General features: G+C 41.4%; 2 protein-coding genes and 2 non-coding genes across 8 annotated transcripts; all 4 read left to right on the plus strand.

Annotated features, from left to right (window-relative positions):
- The first annotated feature begins 6058 nt into the window (after window positions 1-6058).
- On the plus strand, window positions 6059-10808 carry LOC106584615 (60S ribosomal protein L27a). Its single transcript, XM_014170094.1, has 5 exons — window positions 6059-6086; window positions 6641-6704; window positions 6790-6865; window positions 8297-8471; window positions 10640-10808. The coding sequence occupies exons 1-5, from the start codon at window positions 6084-6086 to the stop codon at window positions 10766-10768; spliced, it is 447 nt and encodes a 148-aa protein (XP_014025569.1). The 5' UTR covers window positions 6059-6083; the 3' UTR covers window positions 10769-10808.
- Window positions 7057-7187, plus strand: LOC123729981 (small nucleolar RNA SNORA3/SNORA45 family). Its single transcript, XR_006761675.1, has one exon. It is a non-coding gene; the product is annotated as a small nucleolar RNA SNORA3/SNORA45 family (small nucleolar RNA).
- Window positions 8680-8808, plus strand: LOC123729980 (small nucleolar RNA SNORA3/SNORA45 family). The gene has a single exon (XR_006761674.1). It is a non-coding gene; the product is annotated as a small nucleolar RNA SNORA3/SNORA45 family (small nucleolar RNA).
- A 344-nt stretch (window positions 10809-11152) lies between the features above and the next one.
- On the plus strand, window positions 11153-14396 carry LOC106584614 (A-kinase-interacting protein 1). 5 transcript variants are annotated; one of them, XM_014170087.2, is made up of 5 exons: window positions 11157-11604; window positions 11852-12018; window positions 13514-13600; window positions 13681-13791; window positions 13971-14396. In XM_014170087.2, exons 2-5 carry the CDS (start codon window positions 11869-11871, stop codon window positions 14112-14114), a joined length of 492 nt encoding a protein of 163 aa, XP_014025562.1. In that variant the 5' UTR covers window positions 11157-11604; window positions 11852-11868; the 3' UTR covers window positions 14115-14396. The 5 variants fall into 5 exon arrangements, with proteins under 5 accessions (XP_014025567.1, XP_014025568.1, XP_014025562.1 ...); XM_014170089.2 differs by having other exon boundaries at window positions 11448-11604; window positions 11852-12006; XM_014170092.2 differs by lacking the exon at window positions 13681-13791 and having other exon boundaries at window positions 11153-11604.
- Window positions 14397-25794: the final 11398 nt, after the last annotated feature.

Here is a 25794-nt window from a genome sequence, read left to right on the forward strand (position 1 = left end):
CGTCGTCTGACTCGAAGGGCCTTGTGCACCGTCATGTGCTTCAGCTGGCCAAATCGACCCAACCCCAACCCAGCTCTGTCTGCTGCCTTGAGTACCGTCTCATGTCCATCTGCCCCTGGCTGCCTTGTAGCCTCTGGACCAGGGGCTGGTGAGGAGACCACAGCAAATGTTCTGGTGTGATCTGTAGAAGGCCTGGAGAAGAGCCACTACACGGCCATCTTAGAGTGAAGTCTGGTCCACAGGGTCTGGGGATGATTCTAAACCTGTTCTTGTGGTTTCTGCTGAGAGTTTGGATCTGGGTGTGACTGATCTGACTGATTCTGGATCTGTGATGTGTCCTCACATCAGGACAAACAACCCTGTTGAGGATAGAGTAGGGAACCATAGCTCTGATTCAAGAGGGCAATGGAAGCCAAAGAGGAGATTGCCTGAGGCTTTGGGAGACACTGCTACAAAAGAGACACTGCTACACTCCTCAAAAACCTGACGGTTTTCTCCCTCAGTGACCAGATAACCTCAATGTAGACAAATCAAATGAGCTTTTAACCCAAAATGGCCTGTCGTGATGAAAATACATCACTTTTGGATATACACAGTGTACAGAATATTAAGAACATGGGGCATGGACTCTACAAGGTGTCGAACGCGTTCCACAGGGATGCTGACCGATGTTGACTCCAATGCTTTCCACAGTTGTGTCAAGTTGGCTGGATGTCCTTTGGGTGTTGGACCATTCGTGTTACACATGGGAAACTGTTGAGAGTGAAAAACCCAGCAGCGGTGTAGTTCTTGACACAAACCGGTGAGCCTGGCACCTACTACCATACCCGGTTCAAAGGCACATAAATCTTTTGTCTTTCCCATTCTGTCAATCTGCTCCCACTACGCCCTCTGGTGTCCATCCGGTGTCGTCCTAACCTGCAGTTCTCCCCCTGTATACACTCTCTCTCTTGGTGTGATTGTGTGGTTGGAGACAGGTGTGCTGGAGTCAGAGCAGATGCCTACCAGCTGCAAATCGTCCCATAAATCAAGACCTCTACATATACTCATTCCTGCCACCTCCACTCTGCCAGATTGTAACCTCTGCTCAGTCAGTTGTTATCCTAGCGTGATGTGGAAAGGGGACAGTATTTTCACGGCCGGATGAAAGAAAACATACCTGATTTAAACTGGTTACTACTCTTGCCCAGAAACGAGAATATGCAATTTTATTAGTAGATTTGGATAGAACACACTCTGAAGTTTCTAAAACTGTTTGAATGGTGTCTGTGAGTATAACAGAACTCATATGGCAGGCAAAAACCTGAGAAAAAGTCAACCAGAAAATGGAGGATCTGAGAATTGTAGTTCTTCTTTCTAGTCCCTTTCGAAACTACCGTATCTGTGGAGTTATGTTGCACTTTCTAAGGCTTCCATTGGCTGTCTAAAGCCTTCAGAAAGTGGTTTGAGCCTTCTGTCACTGGGCAGAGTATAGGAGCTCAGTTACTGAGTGGTCTGCCTGGCAACAAAGGGATTGGATATGCGCGGTCCAGTGAGCTTGCTGTTTTTTTTTTCTTTTTCTCCTTGAATGAATACGCTATTGTCCGGTTGGAATATTATTGCAATTTTATGTTAAATACCATAAAGATTGATTTTAAACAGCGTTTGACATGCTTCTAAGTACGGTAATGGAACATTTTGACTTTTTGTGTCTCGAATTGCGCTCGCGCGTTAGCCTTTGGATAGTGACCTGAATGCACTAACAAAACGGAGGTATTTGGACATGACTATGGATTATTTCGAAACAAAAACATTTATTGTGGAAGTAGCAGTCCTGGGAGGGCATTCTGACAAAGCTCAGCACAGGTAAGAGTATATTTCTAACACTAATTCTGAGTTTAGGTTGCCCCAAACTTGGCGGGTGTCTGTATAGCTTTCTGTGATGGCGAGCTATGTACTCAGAATATTGAAAAATGTGCTTTCTCCGTAAAGCTATTTTAAAATCTGACACAGCGGTTGCATAAAGGAGTTCCGTATCTATAATTCTTAAAGTAATTTATGTATTTTGTCAACGTTTGAGTATTTTTGTAAATTCACCGGGAGTTTTGGTGGGAATACATTTTCTGAACATCACGCGCCAATGTAAAATGCTGTTTTTGGATATAAATATGAACTTGATCGAACAAAACATACATGTATTGTGTAACATGATGTCCTAGGAGTGTCATCTGATGAAGATCGCCAAAGGTTAGTGCTTCATTTAGCTGAGTTTTGGGTTTTATTGACATGTCCTTGCTTGGGAAACGGCTGTGTGGTTATTTTGGTCTATGTGCTCTCCTAACATAATCTAATGTTTTGCTTTCGCTGTAAAGCCTTTTTGAAATCGGAGAATGTGGTTGGATTAAGGAGAAGTGTATCTTTAAAATGGTGTAAAATAGTCGTATGTTTGAGAAAATGAAATTATTGGATTTGAGGTTTTGTATTTCGCGCCACGCTGTTCCTTGGGTATTGGCTAGGCGTTCCGCTAGCGGAGCGTCTGTCCTCAACAGGCTAGCCTTTTGTCAGTTCTCAAGATCCTGTTGCCCTGCTGTGCTTGTTTCCCTGCCTTACACCATTTTGTCCTCTCGTTGCAGTACTGCTGTCTCCTGTACCACATCTCACCACCAACTACCTTGCTCTGGACTTCACTCACCACCACCTTGGATTCCCTTCAGGACCTGTTTACCCTGTTCAACTCAGTCTACTACAAGTTACACTTCAGGTTTTTCTGCAACTCATCGAGCTACGCCAGTTCTGCACTCCATATCTCTCTGTGTACAGTAACATTTTGGTTCATTCATCCCTGCTTCTGCATCTGAGTCCGTTCTTGGGTTCCCCTGTGTTCGCTCCGTGTAACACATTCACACTCTGAATGGCACACATACACATTCCATGTCTCAAGACTTAAATCCTTCATTAACCTGTCTCCTCCCCTTCATTACACTGATTGAAGTGGATTTAACAAGTGACATCAATAAGGGATCAAAGCTTTCACCTGGTCAGTCTGTCATGGAAAGAGCAGATGTTCTTAATGTTTTGTACACTGTTAATCAAATTTTTACAAGACAAATTAAATACCCAACCGGTATCTTATAATAAGTCTTATTGTAAAAAAAAAAAAATAATATATACAAATTTGCTGACTAAATTAATTCATTATTTGATATGGGAAGATTTTCATACCTAGAGTGGCTATCTGCCTTGTTCAAAGGCTAGCGTCCCAGTATAACTGAGGTGCTCGTAGTAAGGACTAAGGATTCCAGGAGGTCTTGTACCTGGTGACAAAAAAGGGTTTGAGTTACGGAATCTCTATACGGAGTTCTTTTTAATATTCTGTCCAGACTTTATGTGGGTAATAGAAGCACATCCTGTCACCCTATCATTCCTGAGCTAATAAAAAAGCCTGGAGTTATTTGAATGACATTAACTGTAACATCTGATCAAACATTCTTATCGTAATAACCAACAGACATTCTTAAAAAGAACAGTAACCTCATACCCAGTCTCACAATTTGTTACTGTTCTTTCCAAATGGATAGCTTTGCACCAGTGTGTAGTTCCATTATGCTTCCGGCCACACAAAAGAACAGTACAAAATGTATTCTGATTACACACAGGCCTACTAAACAGCAGTGGTGGTCACATATTTGTGTTGTATCGACAATGTTTGTACAACACAGAAGGAAATCACGTGACATCCCACTGGGCACAGATGTCAATTCAACGTCTATTCCACGATGGCTCAGTGTATTTTCTTGGAAACAACATTGATTTAACCAGTGGGATGGCCTTCTGTTTCTACAACAAATGGCTATAAGGGGCCATTTCAAACATACTCCACGAACATCTGCCGATTTTAAGTCAAACAAGAAAGGGTCCAAGAGCATTGTTGAAGTGAACAAATATGGTGAAGTGCTCACTGCTGAACTGTGGTTGGCAGATGAAGGTGATGTTCTGTACATGATCCAGTTGGTGGAAAAGGGCGATCTCCTGTTGCAGTTACTCATTGAGATGTTGCCTGTGATTGCTGCAAAGATTCGGTGATGGACAGAGCAATAACCCAAACGGGTATTGTATTCAGCCAACAAAAACAAGCTACAAATCACTTGAGTCGTGTAGAGAGAATAGAGACCAGCAGAAGTAAAGTGAATAGATTAAGTTCAACTGCCTCGTATGGAAATGCTACGTTGTGGTTTGTCGCCTATACACGAAACTAAGTTGATTTATACTTTACATGTCCTATCCTTAAATTTTCCCCTTTATTTAATATTTTTGTTTGGTCTGTAATGTTTAATTCCCTTTTAAAAAAAAAAATGTACTTCAGTAAATCTGAGGGCCTTACCATGTAATACAGGAACTTAAAACTGTTTAGGTTAGAAAGCATCAAAATTGTAAAGAGGAAGGCAGAGGACACATCTAAATGGTGAAGCTAGTCATATCAGAGGAGCTAGATAAACTTAACCAATTAAACAAGGAACTGGAGGTACTGTATCCCATTCATGTGAAATTGTCTACTTCACAAAACGGGTATTGTATTCAGACAACAATAAAAACAAGATACAAATCACTAGATTCAACAACCCAAACAGCATTACAAGAGACAACAACCCACTGACCTTTTAAATTCCAGGCTCAAACTTGGCGGTCTTCACCGCACCTGCCACCGCAGTTAATTAATCCTTACTCTCATTTCCTTCTATAGCTCTTCCAAAAGTTCTGTGCATTCCCCCATTCCATATTTACTTATGTGCTCCACTTTTCTCCTTTTTTCCTGTCCGCCATCTTACCCCTACCTCATGGCCAGCTAAACGTTTTATCACAACCTTTATTTTAGTCTATTCAAACAGACCCCATTTCAAAGAAAACAAGTACTCATTAAGATCAGATGTGGCCAACACACTTAACAAGAGAGGATAGAGAAAGTTTGTTGATGCTGAGAACAGAATGTTATTTTAAGAAACATGTACATTCTTAGAACGTTCCCTGAGCGCTACTAAAATATTATTGTGGTTTTTAAGGTAAGTTTTCTTAATGTTCTCAGAACAAGTTGAGAACATGACTTGAAATAGAACCATGAGGAAACATGCTGAAGTACTGAAATTCCCAAAGAAGAACATTGTTAAGAAACATTCTCAGAAGATGTTGAAAACATTACTTTACATAGAACCATGAGGGAACCTGTAGGGAACAATATGCTGAAGTACTGAAATTCTCACGAGGGGAATGTTGTTTCATAATGTTCTCTGAACTACTTGAAAACATTCCCAATGTCAAACCAGTTGGAGAACATTCCTAGAACATTACCAAAATTGAAATGAAAGGTAACCATGTTTGAACTTTTAGGAAACGTTCTGTTAAAGTAATGAAATGCGAAGAAAATAAAGTATTTTTGAAGTTCCATAAAGGTGCTGAGAATGTTCCAGAGCCAACCCACAGGGCACAGACGTCAATTCAATATCTATTCCAAGTTGGTTCAACGTAATTTAATTGAAATTGTGGAAGCAATGTTGATTCAACCAGTGTGAAGCAGCTATCTTGCAGAATTCCCAGAAAGTTGTAGGAAGGTTGTATGCAAAATAACCATAGGACAACCACGCTCTCGCCAAGCGCTAAGAAACATGGTTCTCAGAACGTTATGTGCTAGCTGGGATGTAAATTGTCCAACAAAGATTACTGGTAACTGAGAATTTTGTTATAGCCTAATAAATAAATAGGCCTACTGCAGCTTCGTGTGATCATGATTTGGTTGGGGGCTCAAACTGCGATATCATTCAGTCTAATTCAGGAATGAATAGCATTGTTTCAATTCATATTCATAAATTGAGAAGTTTATCAGCTTGTATTCGAACATATATTTTTTCTGTAGTCCTGTTGGTGTCCGTCCCATAACCCTTACCTAACCATTTAAAAAAACTTAAATGGGGTAGGAACGTCCCGAGAATTCCGTATAGCATGGACCGTCCGTCTGATGTCGCTGTAGGTTTCTTTGAAAGTTGTCGTGTTGCAAATCTCGTACAAAACCGTGAGATTTCCAATTCGCGTTCCTCTTTAATTTATCCTCCAAGATGGTAGGTAGTTACATGTATCCCCCTGCTGTAGAAATTGGTTTAAATCTATGTCCATCCCGAGTTTTGCGAGTAGAAAAAAACACATTTGTAAAAGTTGTCTTATATGTGACAGACAATGTCCCGCTCCCATGTCACTATTACTGATTATGTGGTGAAGGAAACGTAAATCGGCGAAAACTCACCGATGTTGGATACATGCCGTTCAAAACTAGCTAGTTAACCACGTTTACTGGCGAGATTACGATGGCGTAAATTAGATGCATTATGTCACGGAACTTTGTAAAATGTGCTATATTCGCCTTGTAATACTTACCTTGGCCATTGTGACCAGAGATCTGTTGTGCTAACTAGTCATTTAGCTGGTAGGGGGAGAGCAAAGATGAGGCTCGAGCGCATTATGCCTAGGTGTATATTTTTCTATTTGGTTATTGACCTGGTTGTAAAGTCTTCTGTTTGGTGGTTGACATGACATGCTTGGCTAAAAAGGTCGCCTACTGGTGGGCCAATCATGACTGTTGCTACCTAGTTTGCTAACCTCAAATGATGTCTTGCAGCCCACCAAGAAGACCAAGACCAGGAAGCTCCGAGGGCATGTAAGCCACGGACATGGTCGTATCGGTGAGTTGAGCATAGTCAGCATTGGTGATACTTGTGTGTTATGTCACATCTTGTAATAACTTACAACTGTCGTTTCTCTTCCTAGGCAAGCACAGGAAGCATCCTGGAGGTCGTGGTAATGCTGGTGGCATGCATCACCACAGAATTAACTTTGACAAATAGTGAGTAGAGCACTTTTACCTTGTCTGGTTCAGTGTGACACTATTCAGCATATCTTACAGTAAGCCTACACTGCATTGTTTGGTGGGCTCTGGATAAGAGCGTCTGCTAAATGACTAAAATGTAAAATGTAAAAAAATGGTGGCTTCAGTAGTAAGAAAACATTATCAATGTTGTTTAAGAGGAGTGATTGTCAGAGACTCAGAGTCTCATCTTGACAAACACCATTGTCTTGGTGTGCTAGAGTTCTCTCAGAGTGAAGACTGTTCCTATTCACCGACTGGTCCTCTCATAGGCCAGTCACCCACATGGGCAGTTACAAGTGTCATACATTGTTGCCAACACATCTATATGTCCAATACATAGTAGTTTGCTCACATTACTGAAGGTTGTGGGATGAAATCATCCCTCATCACTTTCATTTTGTGCTTCTGGTAAAGTTACTATTAAATGCTTTACCTATAAGGAAATAGTCAGGTACTTATAGCTGATGGATTTGCTGTCCTACCGCTTCAGATCTCATCTGTTGATTACATTATCATCATGGCAAACTGTTATAAAGTGGCAATATGTAACTTTTTGGCCAATCTGACCCAAATTCTGATACAAATGTGGGTTATAGATCTATCATTTGATTTGGAAGCAAGTCTAAAGTGTTAGATTTTTTTTCTATATGCGCTATTTCTATGCTTCCCTTAAAGTTAATTTTTTTGGTGTCTGTCTTTTGGTTTTGTACAACAGCTTCAATCAGATGAAAAACCATTTTTGGTTATGGAAAATATATTTCACAGCAGTTTACATGGTACAATGATTCCCAACACTAAATGGTCTTATTTTGTCACATTAGGTGCACTGTTTGTTTCATTAACCAGGAAATGGTGGAGTGATTTGTGTTTAGTGCAACTGTAAGGGTGGATTTGGTGTGAGTACAGGTGTTAGCATACCGTAAATACCAAAGTGTGTGTGTATATACACACAAACAAAAGAGAGAAATTCAAATGATACAGGAGCTTCTCATCTAAACCATATTGCAGTGTTGCACATTTAACTAATGCAATTTTTCTCAAATGTGTGGATATTTTAAGCCTTTCATTTTCAATTTGGCTAACAGTGAAAAATGCTGTTTACTGGTACTAAGGTAATTCTTGCAGGGACTTGTGGTGTGGGAGAGCTGTTGTCTTTACACCCCCCCCCTCCCCTTTGAGTGTTATAGTGTATGTGGTGTAGATGTCTCCCATACTACCGCCAAAAGAGATCTCTTAGGTTTGAATCTAGATCTGTCTCATTACGCTACACAAGTGTCTCTCCTGGACCTAGTTTGCCGTCAATGTAGTGTAGAGGCCCTAAGACTGAACGTTTTACTTTCAGCTTCATCACCAGTAACACAATGAGTTTGATATATCACCTGTCTGGTCTCCTCTGTGCCTCCACAGCCACCCGGGCTACTTTGGTAAGGTGGGTATGAGACACTACCATCTCAAGAGGAACACGGTGCACTGCCCCACTGTCAACCTGGACAAGCTGTGGACGCTGGTGAGCGAGCAGACCAGGCTCAACTACGCCAAGAAGCCTGAGGGCCCCGCTCCCATCATTGATGCTGTGCGCGCTGTAAGTATCTTCCCAACAGGACAGTATGTCTGGTCCCAGATGGAAGTTGCTGATTCATACAGTTAATGGAAAACAGTTGTTGTAATGGCTTTTTCTACAGGCCTTTTCTTCAGTCCTGTTCTAACACCTCTGATTAAGGTAATCATGGGCCTGGTTAGTGGCTGACTGTTATGGTGGTGTTCAGTATGCCACACAGTGAGTGATGCAGCCAGAGACTGAGTCTCATCTTGACAAACACCATTGTCTTGGTGTGCTAGAGTTCTCTCAGAGTGAAGACTGTTCCTATTCACCGACTGGTCCTCTCATAGGTCAATCGGCCACATGGACCGTTACAAGTGTCATACATTGTTACAAACAAATTAATTGACCATATATAAAGTGAACTGAAAACTAAAATTAGTTTCTTGTTGGACATGTTCAAGTAGTCTTCAGGAGGGTTAGCCACCCCTGATAAGGAAATTCAGCAATTTCCGCTGTGCGTTCACTGTGAGTACTGAGGCTGTACCTGTTAGGTTATTTAACAGTGGTTAAGTAGGGTATTGTAGCTATTTGATCATAATGCAGGCCTACCAGAGTGGCCTACCATAAAAAAATGGAAGTGGCTGTATCGCTCAGCCTACAGTAGCAGCCAATGTGTGGTATTCAATATAGGCCTGCATTCCATGAGACTTCTGAAAAAAAACTGCAGGGCTTGACATTAGCCTGTTTATCCACTTGTCTTTCAGACAAGGTGACTGAGAACTTATATTGTGGTGTTTCATGCAAGAAACCACTTTACAAAATAAAATGCACCATTATTACAGAGAATCAGACAAATTCTACTACCTGCCGCCTATTAGCTACTTATCTTATTCAAGCCTGTCTCAAAATGCAACTCTGCCCCTTTAAGTAGGAAAAAAAGCTATTTTACCTGACTCACTTTTCAAAGATTGTAGGAAGCAATCACTCCCCCATTGCTGACTAAGAATGATATATAAATAACTGGGCTAATAACTCACTAACTAGCAAAGGATATGAACAAACGTGCACACGTTGCTACATGCAGCTCTTGCTTTGATCTCAACAAGCGCATCTACTCACAACCTCATGCTGTAAACAGTCCAGTTCAAAGTGAGTGGCACAGATCCATATATGGCAATGGTCTATTTGCAATTAGGCCTACTGCAGCTCTGATTGGTTATGGAGCACCAGTCTGTGTAGAGTACGGGCCTGAGTTATGAATGCAATAGAATCCTACTCTGATGCATTCTGCCTACAACAAAAGCTACCCTTGCCACCACATAGTTAGTTTCGTTTTGGTATGTTGCATTGTATTGCTAATATTGTGTTCATTTGATCACAATTCCCACAGTAAAGGGAAACGTTGATAGTGTTAAATAACGGGGTAAACTCTAGAAAGTTGAGTGAAGTTCAATCTCGTGCTTCTCTGCGCAGGCTGACATTTCTTCTGCTGGGGGAGCTGGGCAGACGCGTAGCTTAGAGGGAACATTGCACTAAAGTACTTCTATAAATGTAACTGCTACTGGGCTAACTTCAAATGAGGCTTGTGGGCGTCCTAGAGCAAAACAACCGATGTGTTTTGTGAAAGTCTCACCTTTTGATGGTGTCCTGTTACTGTGTAGCCCAAACTGTTCGGATGCTACAGACAGAAGTTAGCAGATCGGCAGTACCGACTTCCGACGAGTCCCGTGACTCTGGTGGGGGTCATAGAGCAAAACGAGTTATCTTTCCAGAGGAGTCATATTAGTTTATAGGCCAAACTGTTCAGACGCTATAGACGTTTTTGTGAGAAGACCGACTATCGGATATTTCCTGGTCTGACAAACGGCGCTGTATATCTTCCACCCCAGAAGGCCGACATAAGCGGATGGATTGAGATACAGTCCATGCAAACAGACAGATTCGATGGGTATTAACAACCCGCTACCCTTACCAATACAGCTGGAGAAAAAGATCCTAGTGGAAACACCATTGCTGCTGTGATGCTTTATCAAGGGGATAGAGATGGTAGTAGTGGTAATTTGAGCCATGTATGTCTTCAAGATCTGCTGCCTGTTTTGGTCACTCGTTTTGCAGATTAAACTTGAGTAACTACATGGCAATGGCATGTAGGACAAAAAAAAGTGTGTAGATGTGTTGGTTAATGTTGGTTCTGTCGCTCCCCACAGGGCTACTTCAAAGTGCTGGGCAAAGGCAAGCTGCCCAAGCAGCCTGTGATCGTCAAGGCAAAGTTCTTCAGCCGACGGGCAGAGGAGAAGATCAAAGCAGTGGGAGGAGCCTGTGTGTTGATGGCATAAGCTACTGTCAATGTTTTTCAAATAAACTGTATAAATGGGATCGTCTTGTGGTCTGTTGAAGATGTAAATGTTGCCTGAAGCTTAGCTCACACATTGTTGGGTAAAATATGTCAAAGGAACAGAATGGATTGATTTGCTGCATAGAGCAATGCCTTTGTCACATTGGTCAACAACCTTGGTCCTTGTAGTTACAGGGTGTGGAGACTAGTTCCAACCAGCATGTACACATCTGATTTGGCTAATCAAGGTGTGTTTGAGACATTGCCGTTGTCCTGGACAGAATCGCTGATCTACAAGTTACCTTGAATCCACCAAATAACTGTCAGGATAATAGGATGCATGAGGTGTCAGTGTTTGGCTAGGTCAACCTGTACAGATAGTTTTGCAGGACCAGGTTTGTGACCAGGGGTGAGTCAAATACAGTTTGCGGGTCATGACCTAAATTATTTGAATCACCTGAATTTTCTGTTATAATGAAGTAGGCGTACATTCGTAGTTTGGGTATTTGATGTCTCTGTTACATTACCAAAACAACCTAAGAGTCACTAATGGGGAAAAAAACTATTTTTAATCAAGACATGATTACATCCGGCAGTGTAAGTAACCATTTCACAGCACATTGATTCGGGCCATGAGCAATGCACATTTTTTAATAAATATTTTAATTAAACATTTTGACACCTATACCAGAATAAAGGATTCAATTTCGTGAGAGACGGAGCGGGATCAAATCAATCCAGATTATAAAGGCGGCGCCCTACACCGGAAACGTGACGACAGTCTTTAAAGCAAGTTTAGTGCGCGCAAAAGTAATTTAAACAGGCGTACATTTTCTGGTAAGTAGCTTTCTGTAAATACATTTCTCGTCCACACAAATTATGATTGGATGGGAATTCGTGTTCAATATATTCTCTAATTTAGGGATCTACTCGAGTGCTCACGGCCTGTTGCATTGCTGCGCGCACAAAGCAAGGCAGATTGTGACGTCAGCGTTATTCTACAATATTTTTCTTGTCATAAGAGGGTTGTTTGCGGGTGGGTTGGGTACAGCAGAGATTTGACCCGCGGTCTTGTTTCCTATAGCGAGGCACGCCTGGCAGATGGAGTTATCCCTGCTCCGCTCCGCCAGACTCGGCCTGGAAGTACTAGAGCGAGCCTCGAGACGGAGTGTAGACTGGTCTAGTGCGAATCCGTGTCCCAGTACAACACCGAAGGATGACAACGCCGGGAGTGAGGAGGTAGACCTATGTGTAACTATTAATTATATTAATTCGATATTACATTTATTATGGCCGAGTATGGCGTTAGTCATGCAAACACCTTACTATGTTTATCTTAATCGGCGTAAAGTCATAATCGAAGTAAGCATACGCAGATTGCACAGAAAACCAGATATTTTAATCTTTCGAAAAATTAGGACTTCTCACTTTAGTCGGCGTTCCAGACGGCGTTCCAGACGTGAATATTTGATCTGCGCATGTGCTAGCACCCTCAGCGCAAACTTCCCCTTCTGTGCGAGTGGAGTGAGTTCACTGAAAGTATGCATTTTAAAAATGGTTCTCACATGCAAACTTTATTTGTCCGAACTCGGAATCAGATGGTCTTAGTAAAAATAACATGGTCACTGTGGTAGAACGTTTGTTTTGTTGGCGATTTTCTGCATTTATAAAAAAGTCCCATCAGTAGCCAGATTTCAGATGTCCCATGTATTGTATACAGATGTATTAGGGACATCGTTATTCATGCAAAGTATGCATGTAAAAGTTTTAAACGAACTATTATATTAATCTGACTATCCACAATAATTGTATTATTGCGCGCATGGAACCGTGCAGTCTTTATGGCAGCTATCTTGTTTTCCCTGGTTTCTTTGTACTATGTGAAGCACTGGGGCATTTTGGGAACTTATCTCATTTGTCTCGTGCAATTGCGACATCAATTTTTCGACTAATAAATTAAGGAAATGTACCCCTTTGATTCTTGAAGAATATAATTTAAAGTTGCACTATGCAGAAATTGATCTGACATTTCCTGGTTGCTAAAACTAATTGTTTGCCTAATTTCAGTTTGTGTCAAAATAAACTAATATAGTGTAGAGAATCAATGTACCATCTAAACAGCTGTGAAATATATTTTCCATAACCCAAAATATTGTATTTTCAGCTGTTTGAAGCTGGTGTACAAAACATTTTAGAATGGGAAGCATAGAAATAGAGCACATAGAACAGATCTACTGCTGCTTAGACTTGCTTTCAAGTAAAATGTTAGATCTATAACTCACATTTCTATTTTGACTTTGGCCGGGTTGCCCAAAAAGTTACATATTCCCACATGAGTTTAGTTCAACTGTCGTACCCTATCAGAACCCAAAATATATATTTTGTTTGTTTAACTAGGCAAGTCAGTTAACAACAAATTCTTATTTACAATGAAGGCTTATGAACAGTGGGTTAACTGCCTTGTTCAGGGGCAGAACGACAGATTTTGACCTTGTCAGCTCGGGGATTCGATCTAACAACCTTTTGGTTACTGGCCCAATGCTCTAACCACTAGGCTACCTGCCGCCCCTTATAATATAAGTTTAACTCCAATGTTTGTTAACAAAGTAAATCTAAAACACTGTATAGACTCAACATGGTTAAACTATATATTTGGTAGCATCGGTGGTGAGTCCTTGCATCCATAGCGCTTTGTTATTGTTTCTACTGCTGATTGCCACTTTGATGTCCAACTGTCCATATTCAGGTTCAGGGAGACTCAGCCCACACAAGCCTGGATGATGCTTTTGAGACCATAGCTGAATTCATGGCACAGACAACATATCAATGCAAGGTATGTGCTCCAAACCAAGTCTACTGCCCTTACTTTGTGCATGCTTTTGTCAATGCTAGATAAATATGTTTGTATTACAGAACTTTTACATGTCGGAGACAGAGCCTAGGGAAAATGAGAGAACCCATGTGTGTAGATACCATTCTCAATCTCACCAACGCCCAGGGACCTCACTGCAGACCAGGAAACATGTGAGGCAAAGTTACAGCCTTTCAGTGCAACAAACTGTCATAAAGCCATATTGTACATTTAGAATTGTAGGGCAGAGCCCATATATTCAAATGGGAAAGTCAACAAAAACATGCCATTTGAAATGGCGTTTGTCATACTCCTGTGGTTGAGATACTAAGCTATGCCTGTGTTTCTACAGGCACAGTCATCACCTGAGGATTTCCACATTGAGGTGTCTCCAGGTACCTATAAAATTACTGCAGGAACGCAGGACTCACAGCAACAGACCCGGGTAGTACGCATTAATGCAGGAGAGAGCATGAACCTCACATTTCACCTCTAACCTCTCACCAATCCCCATGACCTTTCTGCTAACAATAACAAAACTGCCCAACCTGAAAGTTTACGTACATATTTTCACGTCTTCTGTTGAAATGTCGCTTTAGAGCGACAGTGATAGTGTTATTAATTTGCTGCTAAATGAGAAGCCATATTTTGATGATGTAATCATGATTTTATTTTTATATTCAACTTTGTATGTAAAATGTCTATCCAAACGCATCACGTAAAGATGTTTTTTTTTTTGTCATATCAGTATAATAAAGTATATATTTTATATCAATGATCATTTAGTTTATGGCAGTTTTTCTTGTCAACTCAACTCTCAATTGAATGTTTAATACATATACTCCACAAGATTCATATCTGATAGACAAAACCTTAATGTATAAACAGTTGTGACCGCGTTGCCAGCGGTTAACTGAAGTATTGTTTTTGGATGAGGTCTGGAGTCTGTCAGGCGCAACACATCCCTGATGGTCACCCTTCTCTCACAACCAGGAAGTGGGTGAAACGCTGAGCAGTGATTGGGTGAGCCACTGATCTTAAAGTCAGGGTAGATGGCTTTCGTGGACTGGAATTTTCGGGTACTTTCCCTGACAAGTCAACAGATGTAATCATATTTCTGGTTGAACCATGCATGTTGTACTTAGTTTTATCATCAGTTTTACATTACTGCATTTTCAGCATACAGCTGAAATCAAATTGTATTTTTCACATGCTTCATAAACAACCAGTGTAGACAAACAGTAAAATACTTATGGGTCCTTTTCCAACAATGCAGAGTAAAATAAAAAGTGACAAGCAATAAATACACAGTGAATAACAATGAGTCAAAAATAACATGGTGTATATCGGGTGTGGTGTTTTTTGTGTTGTATAAATAAAAGTCTAAGGCGGAAAAATGTAAAAATAACATGGATATATATATATATATATATATATATATATATATATATATATACAGGGAGTACCAGTACTGAGTCGATGTGCAGGGGTACGAGGTAGCTACGAGGTAGCTATTTACATACAGCACTGTGGTGTGGACGCAGAGCAAATTGTCATGGCAGCATGGCGGCGGAGGAATTCGCTGGAGCTCCCTGATGATCCGCTCATGCTGAGATGCAGGGATCCACACAGCTAGAGTCACTATGCACCTGCATCAGCCTCCCATTCCACAGCAGCACCTGGAGCCCCTTCCCACTGTCTGCTGCAGGGGCAAAGATAGAACTCAGCTTACTGTGCAACATATAGTGACACACACTGGTCTTGTTTACAGTTCCTACTTTCCTCCATCGTACCTTTGTGAGCCCACCACCAGTAACTTTGAGCATTACTGAAATAAAAAGGGTGAAACATCTGTCATAGTTCTCAGTATGGCTGTGACGATACCAGTATCACTATTTTTCCCATGGCAAATTTTTTTAACACGAAGCTGACTTAACTATTCGGTCCTTTAAAAACCTGCAGTGTGTAAAATATTGTGTGCTATAGCTTGGAAAATAAATGTGACTGGATAACAACGTAATTATGTTCGTTCCCAACATTAGGGCTGTTTTCCTAAAGAAGTTAATTCCGCTTCGTGTTTTGTTTCCGTTCCATTATACTAACCGGTATTGCGATAATGGTATTGTCCCAGCCCTATTTCTCAGATCCTGAGTCATTACCCTCACAGACAATATAATAGTCTAGCTGCTGACAAGAACACATCTCCAGAGATCCAACCTCGCCTTCTTTACCTGTCAGTGAATCATCTCCAGACCCATAGATACAACCTCGCCTTCCATACCTGTCAGTGAATCATCTCCAGACCCATAGATACAACCTCGCCTTCCTTACCTGTCAGTGAATCATCTCCAGACCCACAGATACAACCTTGCCTTCCATACCTGTCAGTGAATCATCTCCAGACCCATAGATACAACCTCGCCTTCCATACCTATCAGTGAATCATCTCCAGACCCATAGATCCAACCTCGCCTTCCATACCTGTCAGTGAATCATCTCCAGACCCATAGATCCAACCTCGCCTTCCTTACCTGTCAGTGAATCTTGTGTCTCCATTCCGGAGACCACTCTCCCCAGACCACATCTCCTTAGGTCAGGTTCCCATGGGGACAACACTACATCACCAGGGACCAGACAGTGTGCGTGGGCCTGAGTGTGATTCAGCATGTCTGGTGAACAGACTAACTGTGTCTGCTTCTGGAACATCCTCATACTGTGACTGTCTCCCCCTTCAGGTCTTCCTGTCAAACTCAACCACGTACACACTCTTCCACCCTAAACCTGGCGTTGAAGAGAAAATCAATCATATCTAGGAGCAGGCTAAAAGCAATGCGATGATAGTTACATAACACAGAGGTTACAACCTTGTTGCTTAGGCATAAGTTAAATGTGGCATTTATGTTGTATCTCTTCTGTGAAAAGGAATCCCTGAGAGATTTGATTGGCCTATGTTTGTCATTGTGGATTGTGCTATTAAAGTAAGAGATGGGCTTTAGGGAATTGCTTCATGTTAGTAGCCCACTTGGTCCTCCACTGTCTCTGCTTGGGCACTTTCATGATGTCAAATTACCTTTAATTACTTTCACAAAGTCTTCACTCATTTATATTGATATTTCATGAGCATGGTTGTCAACGTTGAGTGATACATCTTTTGTGTTCGATATGTTAGATATCATTCGAGTTGTTGCATACATTTTAGAAAATGAAGACTCGTAAAAAATGAGAAAGTGCTGCCTTTTTGCAACATAGTGATAAGAGACATCAATGTAATTTAAGACAGAATAAATATATGTAGAGGCTTATGGAAACATACTGTATAAATCTTTGGAAAATACAATACCCTATTAAAACATTTTAAGATGCATCATACATCTATTACAGACCTACCTGGCAAAGCATGGTATTCAATCAGAACAATATAATATATATCACAGCCACTTCTATATGATCCTTACTGGAATTGAACAGCTGGTCTTGGCTGCTAGCGCCACACCAACTAAGTCACATCCCACTGGGCACACACTGGTTGAATCAACGTTGTTTGCACATCATTTCAATAAAATTAAGTTGAACCAACGTGGAATAGACGTTGATTTGACATCTGTGCCCAGTGGGATAGGACAACACTGAGCCACACAGGACCAATCAGCCTTAGTAACATATCTTACATCAATTATATATCAATCTGAGCACTATCCTGAGATGTCTCTTCTACATTACTGCAGGTCCAGTTTCTGCGACAAGATGGAAGATCTCAATTTCACACCCTGAATGATTATCATCGTCACCATCAATTTGTGAATGCGGTCCTAAGCAATGGTCCAACAGCAGCTACACTATATACAAAAGTATGTGGACGCCCCTTCAAATTAGTGGATTCAGCTATTTCAGCCACACCCGTTGCTGAAAGGTGTATAAAATCAAGCACACAGCCATGTGTGTCCATAAACAAACATTGTCAGTACAATGGCCTTACTGAAAAGCTCAGTGACTTTCAACGTGGCACCATCATAGGATACCAACTTTTCAACAAGTGATTTCGTCAAATGTCTGCCCTGCTAGAGCTGCCCCGGTCAACTGTAAGTGCTGTTATTGTGAAGTGGAAACGTCTAAGAGCAACAACGGCTCAGCCGCGAAGTGGTAGGCCACACAAGCTCACAGAACCGCAAGTGCTGAAATGCAAGTTCCAAACTGCCATTGGGGGCTTCATGAAATGGGTTTCCATGGCTGAGCAGCTGCACACAAGCCTAAGATCCCCATGTGCAATGCCTAGAGTCGGTTGGAATGGTGTAAAGCTCGCCGCCTTTGGACTCCCAACAGTGGAAATGCGTTCTCTGGAGGGATGAATCATGCTTTACCATCTGGCAGTCCGACAGACAAATATGAGTTTTGGCGAATGCCAGGAGAACGCTACCTGCCCCAATGCATAGTGCCAACTGTAAAGTTTGGTGGAGGAGGAATAATGGTCTGGGGCTGTTTTTCATGGTTCGGGCTAGGCCTTTAGTTCCAGTGAAGGGAAATCTTAACACTACAGCATCCAATGACATTCTAGATGATTCTGTGCTTCCAACTTTGTGGCAACAGTTTGGTGAAGGCCCTTTCCTGTTTCAGCATGGCAATGCCCCCGTGCAAAAAGCAAGGTCCATACAGAAATGGTTTGTCGAGATCGGTGTGGAAGAACTTGACTGGCCAGCACAGAGCCCTGACCTCAACCCCATGGAACACCTTTGGGAGGAATTGGAGTGCCGACTGCGAGCCAGGCCTAATCAGTGCCCGACCTCACTAATTCTCTTGTGGCTGAATGGAAGCAAGTCCCCGCAGCAATGTTCCAACATCTAGTGGAAAGCCTACAAATAAAAATCAAATCAAATTTTATTGGTCATATTCACATGGTTTGCAGATGTTAATGTGAGTGTAGTGAACTCCATATGTAAACAAAGCAAAAAAAGAAATGTCCTCACTGTCAACTGCGTTTATTTTCAGCAAACCTAACGTGTAAATATTTGTATGAACATAAGATTCAACAACTGAGACATAAACTGAACAAGTTCCACAGACATGTGACTAACAGAAATGGAATAATGTGTCCCTGAACAAAGTGGGGGTCAAAATCAAAAGTAACAGTCAGTATCTGGTGTGGCCACCAGCTGCATTAAGTACTGTAGTGCATCTCCTCCTCACGGACTGCACCAGATTTGCCAGTTCTTGCTGTGAGATGTTACCCCACTCTTCCACCAAGGCACCTGCAAGTTCCCAGATATTTCTGGTGGGAATGGCCCTAGCCCTCACCCTCCAATACAACAGGTCCCAGACGTGCTCAATGGGATTGAGATCCGGGCTCTTCGCTGGCCATGGCAGAACACTGACATTCCTGTCTTGCAGGAAATCATTCACAGAACGAGCAGTATGGCTGGTGGTATTGTCATGCTGGAGGATCATGTCAGGATAAGCCTGCAGGAAGGGGACCACATGAGGGAGGAGGATGTCTTCCCTGTAACGCACAGCGTTAAGATTGCCTGCAATGACATCAAGCTCAGTCCGACGATGCTGTGACACACCGCCCCAGACCATGACAGACCCTCCACCTCCAAATTGATCCCGCTCCAGAGTACAGGCCTCGGTGTAACGCTCATTCTTTGACGCGAATCCGGTGAGACAAAACCGCAAGTCCGGTCTGGTCCAGCGACAGTGGGTTTGTGCCCATAGGCGACGTTGTTGCCGGTGATGTCTGGTGAGGACCTGCCTTACAACAGGCCTACAAGCCCTCAGTCCAGCCTCTCTCAGCCTATTGTGGACAGTCTGAGCACTGATGGAGGGATTGTGCATTTCTGGTGTAACTTGGGCAGTTGTTGTTGCCATCCTGTACCTGTCCCGCAGGTGTGATGTTCGGATGTACCGATCCTGTGCCGGTGTTGTTACACGTGGTCTGCCACTGCGAGGACAATCAGCTGTCCGTCCTGTCTCTCTGTAGCGCTGTCTTAGGCGTCTCGCAGTATTGACATTGCAACTTATTGCCCTGGCCACATCTGCAGTCTTCATGCCTCCTTGCAGCATGCCTAAGGCACGTTCACGCAGATGAGCAGGGACCCTGGGCATCTTTCTTTTGCCGTTTTTCAGAGTCAGTAGAAAGGCCTCCTTAGTGTCCTAAGTTTTCATAATTGTGACCTTAATTGCCTACCGTCTGTAAGCTGTTAGTGTCTTTACGACCGTTCCACATGTGCATGTTCATTCATTGTTTATGGGTCATTGAACAAGCATGGGAAACAGTGTTTAAACCCTTTACAATGAAGATCTGTGAAGTTATTTGGATTTTTATGAATTATCTTTGAAAGACAGGGTCCTGAAAAAGGGACGTTTCTTTTTTTGCTGAGTTAGTGTAGCGAACTCCGAATGCCCAGGATTTTGGAATGAGATGTTCGACGAGCAGGTAAACGTGAGGTACTGTTTGTGCATGTGCCTTTTGAATAGATCTCTGCCCTTTATGTATAATTCAGCAGTCACGGTGGAATGTCTGGTTCATTACTGCAGTGAACAACAGAGATAGAGGGATCCGCCATTTTGGGCCCAGTGTTTTGGTTTCTAATGATCACAAGGTTGTAAGACTGAACTGTCTTATATTGCGCTTGAAAGTGTCAGTGTCCTAGGGTGGCTGTCCAGTGACTCCAGTCCCAAGGAGATGCTATGTAAGAAGGAGAGAGGAAGGGAAGAGAAGGGTAGACATTCCTTTCCCCCACTTCTAGTACAGTTCAAGAATCAGACAGGGGTGCACATTTTTGACCTAGTACTACACAGTTGATTAAAATAATCAACAAATCATCAGTACCCCTTGGGGTCCTGAGGACCTTGTTTGCTGACCCATGTTGACTCCAATGCTTCCCACAGTTGTGTCAAGTTGCCTGGATTTCTTTTGGGTGGTGGACCATTCTTGATACACATGGGAAATTGTTGAGCGTGAAAAACTCAGTAGTGTTGCAGTTCTTGACACAAACCTACTACCATACACCATTTAAAGGCACTTAAATATTTTTTCTTGCCCATTCACCCTCTGAATAGCGCACATACACAATCAATATCTCAACTGTCTCAAGGCTTAGAAATCCTTCTTTAAAAGGATCGGACCCTTTTTTTTTTTTAAATGGCCTAAAATGGCATACCCAAATCTTACTGCCTGTAGCTCAGGACCTGAAGGAAGGATATGCATATTCTTGATACCATTTGTAAGAAAACACTTTGAAGTTTGTGGAAATGTGAAATTCATGTAGGAGAATATAACACATTAGATCTGGTAAAAGATAATACAAAGAAAAAAAACATGATTTTTTTTTTTTACCATCATCTTTGAAATGCAAGAGAAAGGCCATAATGTATTATTCCAGCCCAGGTGCAATTTAGATTTTGGCAGCAGTGTATATGTAAAGTTTTAGACTGATCCAATGAACCATTGCACATCTGCCCAAAATGTTATATCAAGACTGCCAAAATGTTCCTAATTGGTTTATTAATACATTTTTAAGTTCATAATTGTGCACTCTCCTCAAACAATAGCATGGTATTCTTTCACTGTAATAGCTACTGTAAATTGGACAGTGCAGTTAGATTAACATGAATGTAAACTTTCTGCCCATATCAGATATGTCTATGTCCTGGGAAATGTTTTTGTTACTTACAACCTCATGCTTATCACATTAGCCTACGTTAGCACAACCGTACCGTGGGGTGGGACCGACCCCGTAGAGGTTAAACTGTCTCCTCCCCTTCATCTACACTGATTGAAGTGGATTTAACAAGTGACTTCAATAAGGGATCATATCTTTCACCTGGTAAATTTATGTCATGGAAAGAGCAGGTGTTCATAATGTTTTGTACATAAAGTATGGATTAATTATAAAAATCTTTGTGTATAAGGTCCTCCTGTGAGTGGAGATAAAGACCACGTCTCAGCACGACGCCATTGTTAGTACGTTTCACTCCTCGATTGTTCAGCCTGCCTCGCAACAGGTTGGCTTCCAGCAACCTCCTCTCCATAATGTGGTACGGCTGCTACAAATTTTTTTTTACATTTTAGCTGACGCTCTTATCCAAAGCGACTTACAGTAGTGAGTGGATACATTTACATACTTTTTTCTGCACTTGTCCCCCGTGGGAATCGACCAAAGAGTTAGGTCTGCTTCGTGTTTTCATTCTTTTTTTGAATATATATATTGCGATACTGGTATTGTCACAACCCTAATTACTTTACAATGCAGCATAATGTGACTTGCAGGCCTTATGTGGCCTGTAAACTATGAGTTTTAGGCCACTGTATTAGGGTAAAACTAGGCCCTCAAAATAAGGCCTTATGAAAAATGTATTGTATTGTCTTCAATAATTTAATTTGAATGACAACATCTTCACTTATGATCTCATTTGGTGAAGTTCACAGGACTGAAAATGAAAGAATGCAACAACCAGCAAACATGGGTGGTTCTGGCAATTCTAAAATTCACTCGAAAGGCACCCTGGGAAATATGCAAATAGGGCGATTGAATTCCGGTCCTGGAGGGCCGAAATGTTTCTAGTTTGGGATTTTTATGGTTCTTCAGAGACTCTTAAAATGGTTCCCCTCTGCTATCGCTCTCAAGAACCTTATTAGGTTCCAACTTGCACCTTTATTTTTAAGAGTGTAGATGCAAGTACAACACATGCATTTGTTCTCTTTCACACACATAGGCCTTCACACTTACTGTAGCCTATGTGTATGCAAATTCAACTGTTACTATACTCAATCAGGAAACGGAGGAACACACTGGAATGGGCAAAAATGACAAAACAATTATTTTTTTGTATGATAAAATACTTGTATTTTTTAAATGTATTTAATTAAAATACATGTATTTGCAAATACAGTGCATTCAGAAAGTATTTAGAACCCTTGACTCCCCCCCCCAAAAATGTACATTACAGCCTTATTCTAAAATGGATTAAATAAATAAAAAAATCCTCATCAATCTACACACAGTACACCATAATGACAAAGTGAAAACAGGTTTGTAGAAATGTTAGCAAATGTATAAAAAATTAAAAACAGATACCTTATTTACATAAGTATTCAGAACCTTCGCTATGAGACTCGAAATTGAGCTCAGGTGCATATTGTTTACATTGATCATCCTTGAGATGTTTCTACAACTTGATTGGTGTCCACCTGTGGTAAATTCAATTGATTGGACATGATTTGGAAAGGCACACACCTGTCTATATAAGGTTCCCCAGTTGACAGTGCATAAGCCAAGCCATGAGGTCAAAGCAATTGTCCGTAAAGCACCGAGACAGGATTGTGTCAGCACAGATCTGGGGAAGGGTACCAAAAAATGTATGCAGCATTGAACGTCCCCAAGAACACAGTGGCCTCCATCATTCTTAAATAGAAGAAGTTGGGAACCACCAAGACTCTTCCTAGAGCTGTCCGCCTGGCCAAACGGAGCAATCGTGGGAGAAGGGCTAGTGTTATTAATTTGCTGCTAAATGAGAAGCCATATTTTGATGATGTAATCATGATTTTATTTTTATATTCAACTTTGTATGTGAAATGTCTATCCAAACGCATCACGTAAAGATGTTTTTTTTTTTGTCATATCAGTATAATAAAGTATATATTTTATATCAATGATCATTTAGTTTATGGCAGTTTTTCTTGTCAACTCAACTCTCAATTGAATGTTTAATACATATACTCCACAAGATTCATATCTGATAGACAAAACCTTAATGTATAAACAGTTGTGACCGCGTTGCCAGCGGTTAACTGAAGTATTGTTTTTGGATGAGGTCTGGAGTCTGTCAGGCGCAACACATCCCTGATGGTCACCCTTCTCTCACAACCAGGAAGTGGGTGAAACGCTGAGCAGTGATTGGGTGAGCCACTGATCTTAAAGTCAGGGTAGATGGCTTTCGTGGACTGGAATTTTCGGGTACTTTCCCTGACAAGTCAACAGATGTAATCATATTTCTGGTTGAACCATGCATGTTGTACTTAGTTTTATCATCAGTTTTACATTACTGCATTTTCAGCATACAGCTGAAATCAAATTGTATTTTTCACATGCTTCATAAACAACCAGTGTAGACAAACAGTAAAATACTTATGGGTCCTTTTCCAACAATGCAGAGTAAAATAAAAAGTGACAAGCAATAAATACACAGTGAATAACAATGAGTCAAAAATAACATGGTGTATATCGGGTGTGGTGTTTTTTGTGTTTTATAAATAAAAGTCTAAGGCGGAAAAATGTAAAAATAACATGGATATATATATATATATATATATATATATATATATATATATATATATATATATACAGGGAGTACCAGTACTGAGTCGATGTGCAGGGGTACGAGGTAGCTACGAGGTAGCTATTTACATACAGCACTGTGGTGTGGACGCAGAGCAAATTGTCATGGCAGCATGGCGGCGGAGGAATTCGCTGGAGCTCCCTGATGATCCGCTCATGCTGAGATGCAGGGATCCACACAGCTAGAGTCACTATGCACCTGCATCAGCCTCCCATTCCACAGCAGCACCTGGAGCCCCTTCCCACTGTCTGCTGCAGGGGCAAAGATAGAACTCAGCTTACTGTGCAACATATAGTGACACACACTGGTCTTGTTTACAGTTCCTACTTTCCTCCATCGTACCTTTGTGAGCCCACCACCAGTAACTTTGAGCATTACTGAAATAAAAAGGGTGAAACATCTGTCATAGTTCTCAGTATGGCTGTGACGATACCAGTATCACTATTTTTCCCATGGCAAATTTTTTTTAACACGAAGCTGACTTAACTATTCGGTCCTTTAAAAACCTGCAGTGTGTAAAATATTGTGTGCTATAGCTTGGAAAATAAATGTGACTGGATAACAACGTAATTATGTTCGTTCCCAACATTAGGGCTGTTTTCCTAAAGAAGTTAATTCCGCTTCGTGTTTTGTTTCCGTTCCATTATACTAACCGGTATTGCGATAATGGTATTGTCCCAGCCCTATTTCTCAGATCCTGAGTCATTACCCTCACAGACAATATAATAGTCTAGCTGCTGACAAGAACACATCTCCAGAGATACAACCTCGCCTTCCATACCTGTCAGTGAATCATCTCCAGACCCATAGATACAACCTTGCCTTCCATACCTGTCAGTGAATCATCTCCAGACCCATAGATACAACCTCGCCTTCCATACCTATCAGTGAATCATCTCCAGACCCATAGATCCAACCTCGCCTTCCATACCTGTCAGTGAATCATCTCCAGACCCATAGATCCAACCTCGCCTTCCTTACCTGTCAGTGAATCTTGTGTCTCCATTCCGGAGACCACTCTCCCCAGACCACATCTCCTTAGGTCAGGTTCCCATGGGGACAACACTACATCACCAGGGACCAGACAGTGTGCGTGGGCCTGAGTGTGATTCAGCATGTCTGGTGAACAGACTAACTGTGTCTGCTTCTGGAACATCCTCATACTGTGACCGTCTCCCCCTTCAGGTCTTCCTGTCAAACTCAACCACGTACACACTCTTCCACCCTAAACCTGGCGTTGAAGAGAAAATCAATCATATCTAGGAGCAGGCTAAAAGCAATGCGATGATAGTTACATAACACAGAGGTTACAACCTTGTTGCTTAGGCATAAGTTAAATGTGGCATTTATGTTGTATCTCTTCTGTGAAAAGGAATCCCTGAGAGATTTGATTGGCCTATGTTTGTCATTGTGGATTGTGCTATTAAAGTAAGAGATGGGCTTTAGGGAATTGCTTCATGTTAGTAGCCCACTTGGTCCTCCACTGTCTCTGCTTGGGCACTTTCATGATGTCAAATTACCTTTAATTACTTTCACAAAGTCTTCACTCATTTATATTGATATTTCATGAGCATGGTTGTCAACGTTGAGTGATACATCTTTTGTGTTCGATATGTTAGATATCATTCGAGTTGTTGCATACATTTTAGAAAATGAAGACTCGTAAAAAATGAGAAAGTGCTGCCTTTTTGCAACATAGTGATAAGAGACATCAATGTAATTTAAGACAGAATAAATATATGTAGAGGCTTATGGAAACATACTGTATAAATCTTTGGAAAATACAATACCCTATTAAAACATTTTAAGATGCATCATACATCTATTACAGACCTACCTGGCAA

This window comes from Salmo salar, chromosome ssa23 (assembly GCF_905237065.1).
Source record: "Salmo salar chromosome ssa23, Ssal_v3.1, whole genome shotgun sequence".
In the NCBI taxonomy this organism is placed as follows: Eukaryota; Metazoa; Chordata; class Actinopteri; order Salmoniformes; family Salmonidae; genus Salmo; species Salmo salar.

Excerpts from the sequence above, each read along its gene's own strand:
- LOC106584614 (XM_014170087.2), top strand. The coding sequence starts at position 11,869 with ATGGAGTTATCCCTGCTCCGCTCCGCCAGACTCGGCCTGGAAGTACTA. Across the intron at positions 12,019-13,513 it reads GTGAGGAGGTAGACCTATGT|GTTCAGGGAGACTCAGCCCA; the intron begins GTAACTATTAAT and ends GTCCATATTCAG. Across the intron at positions 13,601-13,680 it reads AGACAACATATCAATGCAAG|AACTTTTACATGTCGGAGAC; the intron begins GTATGTGCTCCA and ends TTTGTATTACAG.
- LOC106584615 (XM_014170094.1), top strand. Across the intron at positions 6,866-8,296 it reads AGAATTAACTTTGACAAATA|CCACCCGGGCTACTTTGGTA; the intron begins GTGAGTAGAGCA and ends GTGCCTCCACAG. Across the intron at positions 8,472-10,639 it reads TCATTGATGCTGTGCGCGCT|GGCTACTTCAAAGTGCTGGG; the intron begins GTAAGTATCTTC and ends CGCTCCCCACAG.